The sequence below is a fragment of the Vitis vinifera genome, chromosome 12 (genome assembly GCF_030704535.1).
Source record: "Vitis vinifera cultivar Pinot Noir 40024 chromosome 12, ASM3070453v1".
NCBI classification, from domain to species: Eukaryota; Viridiplantae; Streptophyta; class Magnoliopsida; order Vitales; family Vitaceae; genus Vitis; species Vitis vinifera.
In genome coordinates this window covers 4,990,225-5,012,125 of record NC_081816.1, presented here as the reverse complement: position 1 = coordinate 5,012,125, position 21,901 = coordinate 4,990,225, and the positions used below count along the sequence as shown (strand labels likewise).

Sequence of the window (21,901 nt, the reverse complement as noted above, 5' to 3'; positions counted from 1 at the left end):
GTTGATAAATAGTTTTAATCCGAACACTTATATGTTACAGTTGTATAATACTTGTATCAAATTATCCCCCATTGATGTTGAATTTATTATGGGATTGAGGGCAAGAGGGTTCAAGATTGGCATGAACAAAGATGTTGGTCATAAGAATGATTTATGTAAAAAATATTGTGATAAAAAAGGGCGATTGCCATTAGTGATGTTAGAAAATCAAATTAGGGAGGATAAAGAGGGAGGAAACGATTTTAAAGTTCGTTTTGTATTATTTGTGTTGGGTGCATTATTGTGCCCTACAATGAAGCTTTTTGTGAATCGCTCTTTCTTACATCTTGTGGAAGACATCGATTCAATAAAGAAGATGAATTGGGCAGAATTTGTGTTGTCCTATCTTGTGCACGGGATTGAAGAGTTTAAGAAGAAACAACAAAGTGGGGTTTGCGGTTGCTTATTGTTTTTAATGGTAATTAATTTACATCATAGTGAAATACGATTTTGTTTTAATATAATTTATGAACTAACTATATATCTATGTCAAATATACTCGTAGTTATTCTACCACGAGCATATATCCTTTGAAGAGAAATTCCTACCGCTATATACTCGACCTTCTCCTCGGATTACTGCTTGGGGAGATGATGAAGTATTGGACAGGAAACGAAGATTGAAAAAACTTGGTGGATATGCAAATGAGGATGTAAGTTATAGTTTTGAAAGTCGTTTACTATTGATTTAAGTTTTTAGTGATTTAAAATCTGATATGTATTATATTTTGATGAATATATTGTAGCTCAAAATATGGGTGATAGAAAATGAGATAAGGGATTGCGTTGATGGAAATGCAACGACAATGGCGAGTGAGAATGAGGACGATGAGATATTTGTATCCAATCTAAACAAAGATGTTATTAAACGAGTAAGTGTTTTACAATATTCATCGTGACTATCTATATTAGCATTGAACCTTTGTATTATGATGTTATTAATCACGTTCGTATATATCACTAGGTTGATGGTGGGAAGTTAATGGAGATGGATAAAACCTTTCAACAATTAAAGACACATCTACTTGATATGGCTTATGGTGCAAGTAGTAGTAGTTGTGATAAAATTTTGGCTAAATTTGAGGAGAATTATACTCAAGTGAAAGGTCTCTTCCTTAGGTCAAGCGGAAAACCTTTGAGAATGCACGAGGAAGGAACGAAGAATGACATGCTCTCATGCGAGAGAAGTTTGGAAGATACGAACAATATGAATGTGAATGAACATTATCTTCACACTTTGTCAAATGAGAAGTTATGCACCGAGGACTTGAATGAAAAGAATGAAGATGCATGTGCTACATCAATTGAAGTGCATATCATTCCAGACGAAAATGAAAATATCTTACCACTTAGAAGAGATTATGGAAAGGTATGTATTATATAAAAGAAAAAATTATTTTCTTTACAACTACTTAACCATTACATAGTAAATAGATGTATATTACTGACATTTTCCATATTAGGAACCATTACGAGCACTATGTGGTTATCCTAATCATGTCATGAAAACACGTTCATCAAGGGAGAGGAAACCAAGTAAATTCAAGGTCTCCCCGTTTGTACAGAAATCAAGGAAGATGGTAAAACGTGAAGCATCAGAGGTATAATACAAATAGTTTAATATCATTGTTCTTATTTTTTGATACTTAACATATGTAGTTAATAATTATGTCTTGTTTTCGAATTAGTCAATCCCCATGTCCATTCGTGAAGACGTGGTGGATACTCAATCATTCAATGTACTTCAATCTCTTGTCGCTGATTATGTTTTCAATAAAGCGTTGTCAAAAAGGTTTGTCGTGTCTAGAACATTCATAGATGTGTTGTTACAATTTTTGCCTTCATATGCTTCCAATTTACTGAAGTTTGTTTGAACATATTATTATTTTAGTGAGCTTCTTGTTGACTTTGGTCATGAACATGGAGTTCGTGGAGATTTTGCATGCTTACGTCCTAGAAAAAATTTGATGGATGTTGTAAGTACCTACTTCATTTATATCAAATGCATCCTATATTAGTTAAATAAATTTATTGAAGTTATTGTTCAACAACAGGTAATAAATTTAGAAGCCTCAAAGCTAAATTATTTTGAAAGACAATTCATAGGCATACGAAGTATAAGATGCTATCTTCCCACGACATTTTCAGTAAGCTCATATTTCTCTTGTTGTTTACTTACATATTAAGTACAATATAGTAATGTTCGTATTATGTTTTCTTATTAGAAAATGATTTTGTGCGGGAGTCCTCATCCTTTTTTCGATAGAAAAACATCCATCGTTAGTAAGTACATTAGTGAATTGGATGATTGCGAGAAGGTTAGTAATTATTTCTAATGTTTAATTGCATATATGAAATTTAGAATAGATATTGTTTTCACCTATAATATAGTAGATTTTTTTTGCCCCAACTCATATATATTGTTTTTCTAACTTTACAGCTATTTATTCCAATGCATGACGAATGCCCTGGTCATTGGTACCTGTGCGTCATTGACTTCAAAAACTCTCATACCCAAATTTTGGACTCATTACGATCGAAGAATCGAGACAAGTTCCGGTTTCAGAGTGTCAAAACAGTGGTATGCTTTCATGTTTATATTTTTCTTCTATTCTATTTTTTCCTCTTCCATATTTATTAACACTTTCATAATAAATTAGGTTGAATTTTGTCAAATGTTCTTCAAACTATCTGACATAGGGAAAGATGTCTTCCAATTCTCCATTGATTGGGCTCCTTCGATTCCGACCCAAGAGAATGGGTTAGTATGAATACATAACTCGCATTACTATTCTTTTCCTGAGGTATAATTAGACAACCATTGAATAAGTTGTTTTGCTTTTCTTTTCTCTTTCTTAGGTGGGACTGTGGAGTGCATGTCATTAGACATATGCAGAGATTCAAAAATGGTGATCCGATGACGAGCTCCGACTTTTGTAATTCTATGAAAATACGTCGAGAAATAGCATGTGATTTAGTTTTACACGAGGGAAATAGAGAAAAACAAACCATTGTGGCTATTGTTTGTACAAAGACGTCGACACGAGCAATGAAAAAATTATTATTATGAAATTTTTTATTTTTCAAATATTTATCATTTCCATATCCACATATCGTCATGTTTATTGGGAAGTTGTGAGCTTCGATGACCATACATTATTAATGATTAAGTCTATTTTATTTCAATATCCAAATACTCTTCTTTCAATATGGTCGTCAAAATGAAATTGTAATATATTGGTATCATTCATGTTCGACATGTGTGATTTTGTACGATCTTTAACCTAATCAGATCTGTAATTATTCATTTATCTATACTAACAATATATAGTTAGTACATTACTACACTGGTTGACGAATGCCGTTCAGCCGGTAAGAACCAGTCCAACGATTTATCTATGTCCACTTTTCATAGGCATACGCATTATTCATACCGGTTGAGAACATTCCTCATATTTTCAGTTGTGGAAAGTGGTTGATCAATGAAGAAGTTGTCTCAACCGGTTGACGAATGATTTGACCAGTGGGAACTGTTTGACAAATATAGCAAATTGGTTGAGGAATTTGCTCAATCGGTTCATGTTTTTTTAACCAGTGGCAACCGGGTGAAGATGGGAATCAACCGGTTGAGGAAGTTGTTCAACCGGTTGAGTATATTGTTAGCCAACTTCAACCGGTCGAGGACGGCTATAACCGGTCGACCGGCTTGGCACAACCGGTTGAGCACCCGGTTGAGGCCTTTTTTCCCAGTGGCTACCGGATGAGGAATTTCCTCGACCGGTTGAGAAAATTTTCTCAACCGGTAGCCACTGGTCACAAAAATCCTCAACCGGTTGATGGCCATTTGCTCAACCGGCTGAGGATTTGTTTAACCAGTAGCTACCGGTTGAGGAAGTTTCTCAACCGGTCGAGGAAATTCCTCATCCGGTAGCCACTGGTCAAAAATGCCTCAACCGGTTGAGGAATTTCCTCAACCGGTTTCCTCCTGCAATGCTATTGTGCACAAAAAAGGTATGCTATGAGTTGTACCAATAACTTTTCACTATGGAAACATTCGACAATGTAACATTAAGTTCAATTACAAGGTTTTAAATTGATGGAAACTGGCATTACAATTGACCTAACTACGATTTACCCATTTTGAGTAAAATCACTAAATTTACATATTTCATGTGAATTACATCATATTGATTACTTTCCTATAGTTAACTCATAACCACCTAATTGTCAAACTTTAACCACAATTGAATTTAATTAAATCCGCATAATTAACCGTTTTTTTCGACATGATATAAATGAATCGGTTTCTCCATTTACCAATCATTTTATCCCTTGTTATCAATTAAATTATAAATGTAGAGGATATTGCATTCTATCAATCAACTTGACTCTTGATCAAAATTCAAACTTTTCATTAAATAGTTAAGTTAAAAGTACACATTAGTGGAAGTGATAACGTCAACTAATATAAATACTGATTTAATACCTACCATCCCTTACTCCGCTAAGGAATAAAAAAAAGGTTGCATATCCTTTTCATTTGGATATTTGTTTGGATCCCCACCTTCACATGGTGTTGACATACTTTGTTCATGTTGCTGAAATCCTGCTATCTGCACATGCACATTTCATTGTTTTTTTCAGCTACCCAATTCCATTCCAATTAATTAAACCTAATCATTAAATAATGCATATTTGAAATTCATGTCAAAAGTGTTTCTTCATTCGCGATCTTACATTATTAAGTTCACCCCAATCTATGTACATGTCAGATGGGTCATTCGGCAACTGCTCCCCTAACATTCCCTGCATGTTTCAATAATTAAGTGTTGTCAATTATTATTGAATTATATGTTATCAATGTTTGGAAATTATATAACAAGCCTATTGTACATACATGTAAGGTTGCAAAAATGTCAACTGATGAATTTGTTGAAGGCATCATTTCCCTTTGAATGTCACATTGGGAAGACAAATTAGTTTCCTCCTACGTACTCATAATGCCATCAAAACAATTATGTTAGTCATTTATGTTAGTACACCTACAAAAATTAATCTTAGGGGCAATTTTTATTGAATATGACATACCATATAACCCGGCTGAGCATTTTGAGGGATTGTAGCTTCTGGACACTTTCGAATTGTGTGACCCACTCTTTTACAACGACTGCATCGTCTTCCCTTTTGAACATTCATTGCCACTTTGCCTGGATTCCCTTTAGTCTTCACAATATTTGGATCACGAACTTGGTTAGTACCTGTCGCTCCATCTGATGCTATTTTCTTCCCTTTCAAATTATAGTTATAGAGTTCCTCCATTCTCGCCGTCAAATTTTGTATTTCATTTTTGGCCTCTATAAATGAAGATGACGTATCTGACGCAAAGTAGGAGAGCTTGTTGCACATCGAACTCAATGAACCATATCGTACAAACCGATCCATGTTGTTATCCGTCTCATTCACTGGTACTGATCTTGTATACACCTTTGCTAACTTTGTCCACCTCTTCATAATACATGACTGAGGAATCTCTTCCAAATGCTCCACTTTCATAACCACCACCATGTGGCAACATGGGATGCCAATTGACTCAAACATCAAGCATGAGCATTTTAATGTTACAATATCCGGGCAAAATTGTACTTCCCAATTTAAGTTCGGGTGTCTAAACTTAGATAATGTGTATGCCCGCATTGAATGATCACTTACAACACCAACCACAAAGAATAACTCAGCATTTTTCATCTTCTCACGAAATTTAAGGAAAGATTCTTTTGTGTATACCGTCGCAGCATGATTTTCAAGTATGGCTAGTTTGGTTGAAAGCACGGGTGAAAAATTGTTCGACTCGAACTCTGCCTTTGCCTCGTTTTGCCGTATTCTCAGTATGGCTCTATGAAATTGTTGTACAAACTCATACAGTCGCAAGCGAATTTTTAAGAATCTATTTAGATATGCATTCATACTCTCACACCTTTGTGTGGTTCTCATCCCTCCAAAGAAATTTCCACGTAAATACGCCTCTGCCCATCTTTTACGTTTCCCATATATCTCGGCCACCCAACGATTCTCATTAAGTCCCAAATTTGCAACCATTTCATGCCAAACCTTTTCGAATTCTTCTTCATTCCCACGCATGAACATGCACCTTGCAAATATGCTTGAGAAGTCCTTAATATGCACATTCGTGAATGCATTTCGTTGCAAATGCCATGAACACAATCGATGACACGTATCAGGTAATACTTTTTTAATTGCCTTACGCATAGCTTTATCCCCATCGGTTACAACAGATATGGGTCTCTTATTCATCATTGCTTCAATAAATGTCTCCAACACCCATTCATATGTCCCAACACTTTCATCTATCAATAACGCACAACCAAATACAACAGTTTGATGGTGATGATTAACACCGACCAACACTACTAGAGGCTTTTTATAGGCATTTGTCCTATAGGTTGTGTCAAATGCTAGGACATCTCCAAAACACGCATAATCCATTCGAGCAGTTGAATCAGCCCAAAACAAATTTGCTAGTCAACTTTCTTCATCAATGTTGAATTTATAAAAAAATGAGGAATCCATTTCTGCCTTTCCACACAAATAAGCCAATGCCGCTTCTGCATCACCGTCTTTAATTTCACTTCTACGCATTGCATCAACGTGATTGTATATATCTTTTTGTGTGAAACCGACGTGCTCATGTCCCCCTGATTGTTTTACCATATAGTCCATAATTTGTGTGGCTTTAACACCTACTTTACGCAAAACATCAACTTGTGCCTTATCGGGATTACTTATTGTTCGATGAGACCGAAGGAATTGTGTGTTGATAGCATCGACCAAATTATGATTATGATTTCCTATAAATTCCTTTACAATCCACTTTCCATCTTTCCTATTCAAGCCTACACGAAATGCAGCTTCACATCCAACCCTAGTCAATGATCGTGGCTCACGCTGTCGCTTGTCATTTTCAATAAACTTTGTCGCTCGCTGCCCTTCTCTAGAACACACCCACTTTCGAGATATTATATCTCCATTCTTGTCTCGCTTCAAATCATCCTTTCGAATACTAAATCCAGCTACTCTAGCTAACATGTTGTAAAATGTTTCAGCCTCATCTATGCGATCGAATTGCAATTTGTAGACTTCTTCATCTGAAATACCCTTCAACACCTTCTGTTTCAAACCGTTTCCACCCAGGTCGTATGTGGCACCGATAAATGCATCCTCATTGACGACGTCCTCCTCCTTCACTTCAAACTCCCTCTTGATTGTTTTCTCCTTCACCGATTGCATCATCTACATTACATAAATAAGGTAAAAAAATTCCCCAATAATACTTTCACAAATTATCGTATCACTTTTGTATCAATTGATTGCATACTTGAAGACAAACCGAATTTGACAACGTCATCGATTCTCATTTTTTGGGAAAAAAAATTAAGAATTTGATAAATTATAGAACCGGTGTATACTGCAGACGTGATAATTTCCCCATGATTTTCCATTTAAAAGGTCATATGTTGCAAAATTGATACTACTCTGCTATACACAATCCTAAGCAAAACTTTTTAAAATCATTACAATTGTTTGTTTCCTCGTAACCCGAATCTACTCTCTTCCCTTGCTCTAAGCTATTATAATGTGGTTGACCTACAAATTCACCGGATGCATTTTGGTGGTGTTCACAAAATTTGGCAGTCTCTACCGGTTCAGAAGATCTATCGACCGGTCGATGTAAGCCGGTCGACCGGATGTGGACTTTTTAAACCAGTAGCTACCGGATGAGGAATTTCGTCAACCGGTTGAGGAAATTCCTCAACCGGTAGGCACTGGTCAAAAAAACATCAACCGGTTGATACCAGTTGCTCAACCGGTTGAGGAAATGGCTCAACCGGTTGAGGAAATTTCTCAACCGGGTGAGTATTTTGTTAACCAGTTTCTACCGGTTGAGGAATTTTCTCAACCGGTTGAGAAATTCCTCATCCGGTATTCACTGTTTTAATATTTAAACCGATTAGCTAATTGTTTCTTTTCGTTGTTGATTTCATTAAGGCCTTCATTCCTTATCAGAACATTATAATGTTGCCTTATTTAGGCATACTATGTTAACAAAATTTCCAACATTAATCTTAGTTGCCATCTTCAAGGAATTTGCCAGTCACAATAATTAATACCTCACATCCACTTTCTTTAAAATAACACGGAAACATGGATCGGTTTAGGCTAAAATAACACGGAAACAATTAGCCTAAGGAGGTTGCCCTATTTAGGCTAATTGCTTTATGGTTAATGTTGCCAGTCACATATGTTAAAACATGGAAAATGACTTTTATATAATTCTATCTAAAAGCACGAAAGCTTTTGGGTACACCGCCAAACTTATTCCAAACTTACCCCATATTGGGAGTCAATAATACACATTTCTTAAGGTTCATTCTCTCTTTTTAAGTCATTTGAATATGTATTACCCTATAATTTTGATGATGTTGTGATTTTTACAGCCAACATGACTCACTTATATTAACTAAATTAATCTCAACTGTTCAACAGATCACTGATGCATATTACTAACAATGTGCTTTAGACAATCAAAATCCAAACTCTTTAACATCAATACATACCATTTAAAAATCACTATTAGGTTTTCGAAATATTCCCCCATCCATTTCAAAGATGAAGGCATTAAGCTTAAAAAATGTATTATGGATTTGTTTACCTATTCTTTATTGAGCTAAAGATCATACCGTTAAAATGGAAGGTCCAAGTGTGATGCAGCTTGACCTGAAGATTTGTCTTCTGGATGTTTTTTGTGACCTGTTCTCCAACAAATAGCAGCCCTCGTTCAGATGCTAAGGTTCTTACAATACTAAAACTCCCCCAAATATATACTAAGATATGAATGTGATTGGTTGCTGGAGTTATTACATTTTTTAATAGGCTGCCACATGTTGAAAACCTACCACCACAATGGTACACTTAGTGGTTGATAGTTTGGATATTTGCATCAGTTTTTTATGTGCCATTAAATATAACATTTATATCAGTTGGGAAAGTCAGCCTAATGTGGTTATTTTTTACACCCATTGCAAATGGATAATTGTATAACTTAAGAAAATATAAAGGGGAGATATGGACTTAATTGATAATATTGACATTTGTTACTGTTGTTTAGCCAATTTATTGTAACTATGTTTTGATACCGTTTCCTACTTACTATATTTTTTCATCAATTAACGGTATTTTATTTTAAAAATCATGCTTCCTAATATATCCTATATATGAGAAAGGTTAGTTAAGTAGACTTAATTACGTAAAATGAGATATGTTATGATATTCTACTTATGGAAATTTTAAATAAATTCAGATTCATTAATTTATGTCACTCACCATGGTATATCGTTCTTATTCGAACATTTTTTCATACAACCATAATTAATTTTAATGCCCCTATCATAGTATATGTTAGTTAATTACAATTTTAATCTAATAGGTCTGAGTATATCTTAGTGAGTTCATTACACTATATTTTTCCATGAATTAACGTAATTTATTTTTAATTAATGCTTCATAATATATCATTGACATGAGAAAGGTAGGTTAATTACACTTAATTACGTAAAATGAGATAAGTTATGATATTCTACTTATGGAAATTTTAAATAAATTCAGATTCATTAATTTATTTCACTCACGATGGTATATCGTACTTGTTCGAACATTTTGTCATAGAACCATAATTAATTTTGATGCCTCTATGGTAGTATATGTTAGTTAATTACAATTTTAATCTATTAGGTGTGACTATATCTTAGTGAGTTCATTAGACTATACCGTACCTATAAAAAAGATTAGTTAATTTATATGATTTAATTAACTTAAGTTGTCATATTTTATTTTTCTTAATATAAATTTTGTGAAATTAACTTCAATTAATTTCTTTAAGGTACATCAAAATATTTATTCATTTAATCCATTATAGGTTTAATCAGTTCATATGGAAACTTTTACATTAAAAGTGTAGCAAATATAATGTAAGACATCAAGTTAATTAAAATTTAATTAGTTCATAAACTGGATGTCTTTCCACGAAGGTCGACCGATGTTCAAACCAGTTCTACCCCTCAACCCCTTTGTCTTCTACTCCATTCTTCTTCATCCTCGCGCGAGACCTGAACCCGTCCGTCTTCCACTTCAGTCTTCTTCATCCTCACGCAATAGCTGAAGCCCATCTGAATACTCATGCCCCCAAAACGAGCACCGGTCGAAGCATCCTCACCCGGTCGGAAAGGGAAGAGGCCGGCGGTATCAAGGATGCGCGGGACCAACAAAAAGACCTCCGACCGACAACAACCAAGCGAAAGCACCCACAACACCTCCCATGGAGCAAAACGCACCCCCAACAATGGTAAACATCCGGCCGTGGAAGCAAGTCCGGAGGTTCGTAAGAAGGCCACCTTTGATCGATCTATGTTCGCAACCCCTGACCTAGCCCAACGATTTCATCTTCACTTTGCGAATCGGACCGTAATCCAGGGTAGGAACATTGCTTTTGCAAAGCTCAGTTATTTCCATTTTGATGTGCTTTTCGCCAGAATGGGTTGGCTTCCGATTGTCTCCGTCAATGAGTTCGTTTATCCCAAGGTTGTGAAATGTTTCTACTCCAATATGACATTCGAAGACGAAGGACCCATTACTACCACAATTAACGGTGTACAGATCGTTTTTGATGTTGCTGCACTTTATCGGATTTTAGAGATTCCAAAACGAAGGGGTTTGTTTGTATGAAGCTAAGAAGTGGCCAAGGGTGGAAGGTTTCAAACCTGCAGAAGCTTTACAGAGGCTATGTGGTTACCCGAGAGCTGATAGACCAACTTCCCATTTGTTGACTGTGTTGAGTCGTATCCTACATCACATGATATCGTACATTTTCATCCCTAAAGGAGGGCACCGCGATGATGTATCTTTCTTGGAGGCTTTTTTGGTTGACAGCATTCTCACAGAAAGAAAGGTTAATATTGGTTACATAATTTTCCAACATATGAAAGCATGTTCAATCAGCGAAGATTCAGTTCTCCCCTATGGCATGTTTATCACAAAGATTGTCAAGTACTTCGATGTCAATTTGCGCAATGAGACAGACGGGAAAAAACTCAAATCATTTGATACATATGATCGGGCTTCACTTCGGCGCATGCATTTTGTACGGAAGAAAGATGGTTCATGGGCAAGGAAGTCTTCCGTTCCCCCCTCAGAGGTTGACGTCTCTTCAGACAATGGGCCCTCCGACGATGAAGAATATGAAGATCAGGATGTACAGGGAAGAACTCATGCAAAAGCAAATGTCACACAAATACCGTCAACAGGTGGTGTAAGAGCTAGGGCGTTAACAAATCATCCTTCACTAATTGGACCGGACGACTCTGAGGCATCAGATAACCTCAATGCCCAGATTAAGTCCCTTGGTACCCGCTTGGAGGAGATTGTATTAGCCAATGACCAACGGTTGACATCTCTGGAGAATCGCATTGATGGTTTACACGAGGAAGTGAAAGAGGGTATGCAAGTTATACGACGCCAGCATGATGAGATGATGGTCTTCTTCCGATCCCACTTCCCGCTTCATGGACCAGACCATTAATGACCCCTTCTACATTTTGTACTAGTTTTATAGTTATTAAACTTTCATTCTGTTTTTTGACATTTGGCTAATATAAATGCCCTTTTGTTATTATGACTTCTCGTATTACTTATGGATGTTGTCATCGGCCATTCACATAAATGGCGTAAATGTATTCGCTCAATGCAAATGATGGTATATGGATGATGTATTTTCCTCTACATGTATATATATTACCTATCTTATTTTGTTTATAGCTCTTGATATATAGGTTATTTTCATCTCTTGAAACCTTCTTCTATATATTTTAAATTGTTGGTAGACATCACATAATGTAGGTTCCCATTTGGGTGCCATGAAAATTTTTGTATTTTAAATACTGAGTCTGAAATCCCTGGTTTCGGATGGCAAAAGGAAGGTTATGACTATTTCCATCAAAACCATAGAAGAATCATACGTTAGGAAGGTTATACTCAGTATTGGTTCATCGTAAAACGTATGTATTCTCCTCCCTTTGTCTAATCTACTATAATCTCTACGAATATGGTCAGCCTACTATATTTTTTTTAATAAAACTTGGGTATTTTCAACCGGATGAGGCAATGCATCAACCGGTACCAAGTCCCGCTTTTGGTTTTGGGGGAAAAAAAATGGCAGTGTCAACCGGTCGATAAATAGCATCATCCGGTCGCATGTTGGTTTGCAACCGGTAGCCACTGACCATTTTGGGAATCCCACCAAAAAATGACCGGTGTCTACCGGTCGAGTTACCTGGTCAACCGGTCGTATTAAACCGGTCGACCGGTTACAACTTACTACAATAGGGTGAGCTATGCTTGCCTGCTTGCATGAATTATCGTACTGACTTTTGGCCCTCTCGTTTCCTTATTAAACCCATTCTTTATTTACTATTTTAAATACATTCTTATTTGAGGTGCATTTGGATGTCTTATGAAAACAAATATCTCCATTGTGTTTTGCATAGACTTGAAGTTCAAATATCAATTCTAGAATGGTGCTATACATGAAAATGAGATTGCTTCTAACAGGCCGATGGCATTGGATCACTTTTGACTTCCCCATTAAGGGCACTGTTTTAACTTTTAATTTTTAATCCTCACTTGTGAGCCATTGATTTCCATTGTTGTGAGCCTTTAAATTTCCATTACACATCCATCTGCAGCTGTAGTGTTTACTTCTGTCCAACAATTTGTTTGTTGTTGATCCTATTTTTTCCTGTAAGTCTTCTTTGAACCAAATGACTTATTTGAGTCGATTTTATGTGGTTTGAGGCTATATTAAGGTTGTAAATTAATCTAGATTAGAGCAAATTAATTCCAATGGAAATGATGGAGAACTTAGAAGAGTGGCCTTTAGAGATTGGTTATAAGGCGGGTGGTCTTCTGTCTACTTACTTAGGTCTTCCTCTTAGTACCCCTTTTAAATCTATGGTGGCTTCAAATGGAGTGAAAGACAGGTTCCACAAAAGACTAGATATAAGAAAAATACAATATATCTTTAAAGGAGAAAGGCTCACTCTAATTCAAAACCCTTTATTTAGTTGTTCTATCTATTTTGTGTCTTTATTTTGCATGCCAAGGACAATCATAAAATGTAGTAAGAGAAAACCCAAAATCTCTAGAAAAAAAAAGAATCAGTAAATTCAGTCATAAAATGAAACTAAGGAAATATTTAATTTGTGAAGCTGTGGTGCAAGATGGGTTTCTTGCTAGCTGGTGGGTCGAATGTTGAAGGGGAAGAAACCAGAGGAAGTATCTGTGAAGAGCTTGAATGATGAGTGAGGTCTTTCTCTTTGTTCTTAGCAACAACAATGGTGATAAACGATCCATCTTCTTCATCCTTGTGAAGCTTTGAAGAGGAAGGAGGATTAACTGCAAAATCTGCAGACACTTCAAACTGCAACTGCTCCTTTTTGGCTTCTTCCATTACTTTTCTGTGGAGTTTCTCCTCAGCATCCTTCAAGAACTTGAACTTGGGAGGTGGTGATGAACTTATTTTGCTAAACTGATCAGCATCTGCCGCTGATTCAAAGAGCGGGTTGACTCCTTGGTGGTTATAAGAGGAGTCCATAGGAGTAAGAGGAGGAGTGAAAAATGGTGGAGAAGCAAGAGGTGTCAAAAATGGAGTCTCCACTGTTAGAAGAAGATCACTCAGGCTCCTACTTCTTGACCCCTTTGCACTCTTATCACCTCTAGACTTCCCATCTTCAGATTCTAAATCCTCCTTTGTTTCTTCCTTGATGGTGAAGAGAAATCTTGGAGGGCCAGAGAGATCATGCAATCTCATGAGTTCAGTCTCCATGGTTTCTTCTCCAAAGGGCTTGAGCAAATAGTCCTCTTTTCCATGCATATGAAGCTGATGATGAGCCTGATGTGGTTCAAGCACATGGGTGTCAGTTACTCTGTCTGAAGAGCATAGTTCTTGGGGATTGAGAGCTCTGGAGCTCAAAGAAGATGGCTTCTTCCAACAGTACATGTACAGGAGCTCCCTTGCTGGGCTGCTGTAATCATCCTCCATCTCTGTGCTGGTGAGCCTCTTCTTCCACCAGAGCAAGTAGTAAAGCTCAGCAACTAGAGCTAACAGAAGGCACCCAAAAACTATGCTGAGACCAAGTCCTACACTACTCAAAGATCTCATCTTTGTTTTCAAATCACATCTAAAGGAACTTGAAATTCTCAACTTAATTCCCCTCAACTATACTCTATTTTCTATACTTTTAAACCCTTCCACTGGAAGAAAAAACAAAAGCGAATAAAAAATAATAAGTGAAGGAGATACTTGCTTTTGGGGGAATGTTTGGACTGTGAACGCCTGGATTTGATACACAAGAAGTTGGTGCATGATCTAAAATGTAAAAGTCAAATCGATGTAAATGAGAGCCTTCTTAAAATTATTGTTTGGAGTGCCAGATATTCCCATGGAAGAGAACAATGTTTTTTGCAGCTATGTTTACACAAAGGCCGCTTTATTGGTAAAGTGGGATTTTATGATGAAAAAACAATGTGTAAGGTATTCTCTAACCACTATCTATTCCTTGAATTGAGTTATGACCCTACTTTTGTGTTACAGACATATGGGGCCATTGAAGTCCATGAAATATGGCTCTTTATTAAAAGCTATCTACAAGTCCATGAAATATGGCTTCTTTGTTTCTTGTCCCTTATGGAACTGCTATGAATTCATCCACCTCTTAGCCTGAATCTCATCAATTTATGCATACGTCAGTATGATGTAGTGGAATTTTTATAACCTAGACCTTATCACTTTTTTTTCCTTGTGGATGATTCTAATTAAGTAGCCTACTTTCATTTCTTTCTTTACATTTCCAAGCTACTTCATCATTATTTGTTTTGCTATGCATCAACCGGTAGTAGTTTGTTTTGCTACCGGTAGCATGTGCCCATTTGGGTTTTGGGGGAAAAATTTGGCAGTGTCAACCGGTCGAGGAACACCCTCAACCGGTATCAAATTGGTTTGCAACCGGTTGCCACTGGCCATTTTGGGACGTGCATCAAGAAATGGCCAGTGTCTACCGGTTGCATTTAACTGGTCGACCGGTTAAGACTTACTAGAAGCTTTTCCCAACTATTTTCATTCTTGCTAGCAATAGATAGCAGAGGCAAGCTTGGTCATTTAAACGGCGACGTGAGCAAACCAGGAGCACCAAAAAATGAGAGTCACTTCCACCAAATCTTTGTGTATGCCAATAAGCACCTCAACATATCTCAAAGTATCTATGATCATCATTTCATTCCTCAAGCAATTAATTCTACTTCAAAAGAATATGAAAATATTTTGAGTTTAGAACAAAGGATACCCTTAAATACTATATTGACTTCAAATATAAACTTGTTTATTCCACTTTTACAAAGATTACAATTTAAACCAAAGTTTAAAGTCCAAAACCTCGATTCAAACTACCCAAACTGTTGGTCAATATTTACATAATAATAGATAGTACCCTAGATACAAGCAGAATCCTTGCCTGATTTCAAGATAGAAATTGTAATATGGAAAGCAAACTCACAAATAGCCATCAAGACAACAAAACCAACAAAATAACAATAGTGTTGGTAAGTATTTACAGTGTTGTGGTACACCAATATCATTTCTGGAAGGCATCATTCCTCCACATGCATGACATTGTAGGTGGACAGTGTTAGGGTTGCACAGGAATCCAGCATATTCAGCACCTGATGTTTGTAAATGAATTAGTTAAACTATATTACAAACAAAAAAATCAAGCAGCAAAACATCTTAGGACCAAATATTCACAATTCATAAGAATCCATTGAATGAACCTTACACTTTGTCTATATCATTACTTAAAAAAATTTTTCATGAGATTATCTAAATCATGCAAGTAACAGTCATCAATACATGATAGCAACTTCTTGCAGTAATACAACTAATAAATAATGCAACAGAACAACCAGTTCAGATTGATGGTAAGTAAATGTGTGCATGCCATATTGCAGTCGATCAAATCAATTAAGCATACAATTTCCGAACATATTATTCTGTAGATAGTTAATATTACCACATTGAGGGCATGGAAACTCCAATTCTTCACTTTCCTCATTTAGTCATGAATGTGCCCGTTTCCAACCCATCATGGAAATCTTGTGAATACAACTCGGTACCAGAAGTTGGTGGGAAAACTGATTTATTTATCTCACACCCGACCAGATATTGCATTTGCAGTCAGCATAGTAAGTCAATTTTTGCACTCACACTATAAAGTACATCTTGAGGCAGTTAACACTTTTTTAATTCAATAATAATAATAATAATAATAATAATAATAATAATAATAATAATTTTAGTTCTTTTCATATATTAATTTGTCTTTTGTGATTTTTTTAATAAATAATTTTTTTTTTTTTTGCTTTTCAAGAATTTGTGTTGATTTTTTCATAAGGTCTATAACTTTAAACTAAACAAGCTTGAATATATATGTTTGTAATAATCTTATATTATATTAGTACTTAAACACAATTGTATGTCATTTTTTTATGTTTAATAATAAATTTTCAATATTAAAGTTAGAATCTATAAGAAAATCAACAAAAACAATATATCAATTCAGAAATTATGGAAGCTAAAATTTATATAAAAAGGTAAAAAGAAAAAATTATTTATGAATATTAAATAAATGAGATTTAAAATAACATACTGGTTCTATGAAAATTTTAAAAATAACTAAGATATGAAAAAAAAAAAAAAACATGTTAAGTGTAAATTGGTGATAATTTAAAATTGAGACAAGGAAAAGGACAAAAATCGATGTGTTGACCGCGGTGACCGTGCCGGTGCCGGTCGACCGGTTCGTCGGGGTGAGAATTTAAAGCGCCTCCCGCGCCTCAGTTTCTCATTCATTTCTTCTGGTGCTTCAAGCCTTGTGCCGTTCCAGCTCCCCTCAAGGGATTTTATATGCCATTACAGCCTTCTGAGACGTACGGATTGGATTGTGGAGTCTAGGGTTTTGGATTTTGGGACTCAGGGCTGCGCATTTGGGCGATTTCCTCCTCAGTTGGCGTTTCAGAGCCTGCGTCAGTGTATTCCTGCTCTTGAGGCCTTTCAGGTGTGTGTGCATCCCTCTCTTCAGCCTCGTCTCCTTCATCTCAGCCTTTCGGATGGCACCTAGGAGAGAGTCAGCCGCTTCCAGGGCTCAGGGCAAGCGCCCTGCTGAGCCATCTCAGCCAGATCAGTCCGAGGCTCGCCGAAAGGCGAGGTACGACACCGCTCTTTTCGCCTCTGTCGAAGACTACCAGAGATATAAACAAAAATTTGCCCAGAGGAAAGTTGTTCCAGGGAGAAGCATCAATTTCTCCCAGCTTAAGTACTTTGGATTTGAGGAGATTTTTGGACGGATGAGATGGCTGCCAGTGGTGACTATTTCGGAGCCTATCTTCCCGACTCTGATTCGCACTTTCTACTCACGGGTGACCTACGGGATTGGAGGACCGATCACGTCGACTGTCAGAGGAGTTGAGATCACCTTGAGTCCGGAGAGCATTTGCCGGATTTTCGATATACCATCAGTTGGACTCAGGGTGTATGAGTCCAAGGTGTGGCCCACGGTGCCGGGATTTGAGCCCAGAGAGGCTATTCAGAGGCTGTGTGGACTTGCCGATGCCCAGGGGATGGGCAAACCCTCTGCACATAGTCTGACAGTGATTAGCCGTATCCTTCATCACATGGTGTGCACCATTCTGTTGCCACGGGGCGGACATCTAGACGAGGTAGCCTACCTCGAGGCTTTCATAGTGGATTCCATTTTGACAGGGAGACGGATTCATGTCGGGTACCTAATGATGATGCATATGATATCTTGCTGTGAGAGCAAGACCCGCGTCCTCCCCTATGGTCGCTTCCTCACGAGAGTATTCAAGGATGCCGGGGTTGATTTGAGCCGCGAGACAGATTTCGAGGCCCCAACCACGTATGACACATATGACGAGCAGTCTCTTGCCCGGATGAAGTTTGAAAAGGCCCCTGATGGCTCTTGGATCAGGAGAGCTGAGCGACCACCGCCACAGGACCAGGGGCGGGGACAGCTGCATCCTGAAGATGAGGAGGAGGCCGAGATTGGAGAGATGGAGGGTGGGCTAGACCCTCAGAGGGACTTTGAGCAGAGCATGCCTGAGTGTGACATTCCTCCTCCTGAGCCGATGATATCTAAGCCGACATACACAGCTGGACCATCTGAGCCTTCTCACATAGAGATACCATTTCAGGCACCTCACGCACCCGATCATGCGCCTTGGATGGATTTATCCGCTCAGATCAGTTCTCTCAGGACTCGTATGGAGGAGCTTGCAGTCGTCAATGATACTCGTTGCCACTCTATGGAGGATCGCATAGATGAGTATCAGACCGGCTTCACCTCTCAGTTTGAGAATCTCGATCAGAGACTTGGGCGTCTTGAGGAGCGTATGGATCACCAGCATGAGGAGATGACCTCTCAGTTTGAGCATCTAGATCAGAGACTTGGCCGTCTTGAGGAGCGTATGGATCACCAGCATGAGGAGATGATGGCCTACCTTCGCTCAGTGTTTCCTCCACCTCCGCCTTGATATGTTCGAGACCCCCCCCCTCCCCTTCGTTTCTTTTTTATGTTGCCAAAGGGTCTAGGGGGCACACACATGCATGACATTTCCATATCATTAGTCTTGTGTTGTGTATATGCGATATTATTATATATGATATGATATTTTCAGAATTCACATTGTCTCCTATTCAAATTTTGCATGTCATTTATAATTTTCGCTTTAATTGATCCATGTTTGGATTGAGGGGGAGATTTCTTCTCTCCTAGATAAGGAAGGTTTGTCATCATCAAATAGGGGGAGATTGTTAGCCGAAGGGTGCCCCTATTTCGCAAAACTAATATATTAATACTAACGGGTCTTTCGTAAAACTTAAGACATTTCAGTACTTAATTTACTTTATCAAATTTAAGGTTTAATAAAGTTCAGATATCGAAGAATAAAAAAAAATGGTACTAAGTTTTCTTTTTTTTTTAAAAAAAAAAAAACAAATACATGTTAAATTAACAAAGTTATTTCATCCCTATGATCAAATTTGGGTTTAATCCATCTGAGAATATCCATTGGCATTCTTAGACGATTCAAACGGTATGAGTTGTTGGATAGACTGTTTAACCAAAACTCTAATACCATGTTAAACTACCAATTACGGCATCATGATAAATTGAAATGCTCACAATTAAATGACATGAAGTATATTAAATAAATATAAATTACCGCATTTTTTGATTCTCTGATAGTTACCAACCGGTCGACAAAATGCATCAACCGGTACCAAGTTGTTTTGGTACCGGTAGCCACTGATCAGTTTGGGTGGTGCATGAAGAAATGACCAGTGCCTACCGGTCGAGTTCACAGGTCAACCGGCTGCCAATTACCTGTCGACCGGTTCAATTTTACTACATCTTTGTTGCTTTTCATTTCAGGTTATTGAGAGCATTATAAATTGTCTCAATATTTCTTCTGATCCCACAACTTTTATTCAGGTTTGTAAGGGAGCATGCCATTTATTTTTTTTTCCGTTCTTCATTTCTTAAAGAGATCGAACACTCTGCTAAATGATTTGGTTCATTTATCAGGGTGCATTTCCAGAGATCCTGGAGAAAACAAAAGAGGATTTCTTCTCAAACACTATCATCATACTTGGAGAATGTGCAGACATAATTCATGAGAGAATCAAGGATATCCCCTGCATTACTTGCCCGCAAAAGCCGGAAGGATCCATGTTTGTAATGGTAAAGGGAGAAAGAAAACATGATATATTTTGCACTTCAGAATATTGAGATGATTATTGTCAATTATGGTTTCTTTGCAGGTCAAGCTGAACCTGTCTCTATTGGAAGACATTGATGATGATGTAGAGTTGTGTATGAAGCTGTCTAAAGAGGAATCAGTGATTGTCCTTACAGGTAAGAAGCAAGCAACCTTGGTTAGCTTAGGATGCTCCGACCCAACTCGATGTTTGGACAGACTTGAGTCAAATTTTTTCAACCTAACTCACTTTGGGTTAGACATGGGTCAATGATCCAATAACCAAAGCCTAACTCTAGACCGATTTGATATTTTTATAATATTTATAATGCATGTTAGTCTATATAACTCAAAACTCATTTTGAGCTTAGAAAAATAAGGTTGAGAACCTTATATTAAAGGGCGAGTTGGGTTGGACTTAGATTAATTGTTTTTTAATTCAGGTTAGGTTTGCGTTAGCTATCAACCGGACTGAACCCATCGGAGTTGCAACCCTACTTTAGTTTTAGTTGCTTGTATAGTGGATTACAAAAACGAAGTGGGTCTAATCATTTTGGGGTATTTGTTGCAGGTGTAGCTGTGGGAATGAAGAACTGGCCTCGAGTAACTTTTGCCATTGATCGACCTTCTCTCGAAGATGGACTTGGAAGGATCAAAGCCTTCTACCTGAGGCAGATGCTAAGAAGGAATAAAGACTTCATCTCAGATCAATTCAATGCTTGTTGAATCTCATGATCTGTAAGGTGCCAATAAACATTAAGCTGTCTGTTATTGTATCCTCAAAAGTTGAGGGAACATTTCTATTAAATGTGTCGACTTCTAGGAACTTCAGATCTGTGCTACTAGCTTGGTGGCAAATATGGATCAGCAGTGTAATAACTACTGGGACGAATCTCAAATAATAGGAAAAATGAGTCCATTATGTTGGATGGAAGAAAGAAAAATGGATGACTAGAAAACTTTGGACACAAGGATCAATCAATTGACAATATCTTTCAAGATAAAATTTGTCAGCCTTTCAATAATCTTCCAAGTGGAAGTAAGGTATGAGAAAAAACAGTTTTTGATTGTATGGTTTGTAGAAGCAGAGTAGAATGCCAAATGATAAGAAAGGCTTTTATGATATATATAGATTTGAACTTTTGGTTATGTTTGGTTTCGGAAAATTCGAGGGAAAATGGGAATGAAAGAAAATAGAAAGGAAAAGTAGAATGGAAAGAAAAAATAAAGGAAAATAAAAAATAAATTTAAATTTAATAAATTATTTTTATATATTTAAGCTCATTGTACTTATTTTTTTTTTTTTTACTATAGTAAGATTAAATAATTTAAAAATATATAAAAATTTAATTAATTTTAATTATATTTGATTTTCTTTTATAATTTTTTATAGTGAAATCAAATATGAGGAAAGTATTTTTTTAATATATTTTTTTCCTAGTATTTTTTGAGAATCAAATATAGCCTTTAAGATTGTCTTTGGTTTTTGAAAAATTTGAGAAAAATGTGAGAAAAAGAAAGTAAAAAAGAAAAGTCAAAGGAAAGCGAAGTAGGATAACAAAAAAAATTTAAAATCAATAAATTATTTCTATATATTATTTTAAATTAATTTTATAAAAATCACTCTCTATTCACTTTGTTTTTTAAAACTGTTTCTAAAAAATTAATCTCAAATCAGTATTATAAATTTTGGGAAACAATTGTTATAGGAACAATTTTATATCACACAATCAAATAGACTCTTGATTTCTATAAGAATGAATTTTTCACTTTTAATTATAATCCAAATTTAATAATAAATAAGAAATGAAATTGATTTATCATTCTCATTCCCACATACCCTAAATTAATTGGATGTATACAAGATGGAAGTGATCTTATCAAACGTGTATGTCTAATGCAGGAGTAGA

The 21,901-nt window shown here is 36.6% G+C and overlaps 4 protein-coding genes and 2 long non-coding RNA genes across 6 annotated transcripts; 3 read left to right on the top strand and 3 right to left on the bottom strand.

Annotated features, from left to right (window-relative positions):
* Positions 1-292: 292 nt before the first annotated feature.
* Positions 293-1,912, top strand: LOC104880859 (uncharacterized). The gene is made up of 6 exons (XM_019223362.2): positions 293-457; positions 545-691; positions 785-910; positions 1,003-1,407; positions 1,502-1,639; positions 1,727-1,912. The coding sequence occupies exons 1-6, from the start codon at positions 293-295 to the stop codon at positions 1,910-1,912; spliced, it is 1,167 nt and encodes a 388-aa protein (XP_019078907.2).
* An 806-nt stretch (positions 1,913-2,718) lies between these two features.
* On the top strand, positions 2,719-3,110 carry LOC109123574 (uncharacterized). Its single transcript, XR_002031352.2, has 2 exons — positions 2,719-2,799; positions 2,898-3,110. It is a non-coding gene; the product is annotated as an uncharacterized LOC109123574 (long non-coding RNA).
* A 1,386-nt stretch (positions 3,111-4,496) lies between these two features.
* Positions 4,497-5,558, bottom strand: LOC104880858 (uncharacterized). Its single transcript, XR_009467184.1, has 3 exons — positions 4,936-5,558; positions 4,776-4,844; positions 4,497-4,651 (listed from the first exon to the last, which is right to left on the bottom strand). It is a non-coding gene; the product is annotated as an uncharacterized LOC104880858 (long non-coding RNA).
* A 1,020-nt stretch (positions 5,559-6,578) lies between these two features.
* On the bottom strand, positions 6,579-7,461 carry LOC109123464 (protein FAR1-RELATED SEQUENCE 5-like). Its single transcript, XM_059741286.1, has 2 exons — positions 7,432-7,461; positions 6,579-7,346 (listed from the first exon to the last, which is right to left on the bottom strand). Exons 1-2 carry the CDS (start codon positions 7,459-7,461, stop codon positions 6,579-6,581), a joined length of 798 nt encoding a protein of 265 aa, XP_059597269.1.
* Positions 7,462-13,304: 5,843 nt separating this feature from the next.
* Positions 13,305-14,451, bottom strand: LOC100249867 (uncharacterized). Its single transcript, XM_003633244.4, has one exon. The coding sequence runs from the start codon at positions 14,323-14,325 to the stop codon at positions 13,360-13,362; it is 966 nt and encodes a 321-aa protein (XP_003633292.1). The 5' UTR covers positions 14,326-14,451; the 3' UTR covers positions 13,305-13,359.
* A 5,270-nt stretch (positions 14,452-19,721) lies between these two features.
* Positions 19,722-20,717, top strand: LOC104880889 (nicotianamine aminotransferase 1). The gene is made up of 3 exons (XM_010659041.3): positions 19,722-19,975; positions 20,056-20,149; positions 20,563-20,717. Exons 1-3 carry the CDS (start codon positions 19,799-19,801, stop codon positions 20,715-20,717), a joined length of 426 nt encoding a protein of 141 aa, XP_010657343.1. The 5' UTR covers positions 19,722-19,798.
* Positions 20,718-21,901: the final 1,184 nt, after the last annotated feature.

Coding starts and splice junctions, on each gene's coding strand:
- LOC104880859 (XM_019223362.2), top strand. CDS start 293: ATGAAGCTTTTTGTGAATCGCTCTTTCTTACATCTTGTGGAAGACATC. Junction 692..784: donor GTGGATATGCAAATGAGGAT/GTAAGTTATAGT, acceptor AATATATTGTAG/CTCAAAATATGGGTGATAGA. Junction 1,640..1,726: donor TAAAACGTGAAGCATCAGAG/GTATAATACAAA, acceptor TTTTCGAATTAG/TCAATCCCCATGTCCATTCG.
- LOC109123464 (XM_059741286.1), bottom strand. CDS start 7,461: ATGACGTTGTCAAATTCGGTTTGTCTTCAA. Junction 7,347..7,431: donor CAAATTCGGTTTGTCTTCAA/GTATGCAATCAA, acceptor TATGTAATGTAG/ATGATGCAATCGGTGAAGGA.
- LOC100249867 (XM_003633244.4), bottom strand. CDS start 14,325: ATGAGATCTTTGAGTAGTGTAGGACTTGGTCTCAGCATAGTTTTTGGG.
- LOC104880889 (XM_010659041.3), top strand. CDS start 19,799: ATGATTTGGTTCATTTATCAGGGTGCATTTCCAGAGATCCTGGAGAAA. Junction 19,976..20,055: donor AAGGATCCATGTTTGTAATG/GTAAAGGGAGAA, acceptor GTTTCTTTGCAG/GTCAAGCTGAACCTGTCTCT. Junction 20,150..20,562: donor ATCAGTGATTGTCCTTACAG/GTAAGAAGCAAG, acceptor TATTTGTTGCAG/GTGTAGCTGTGGGAATGAAG.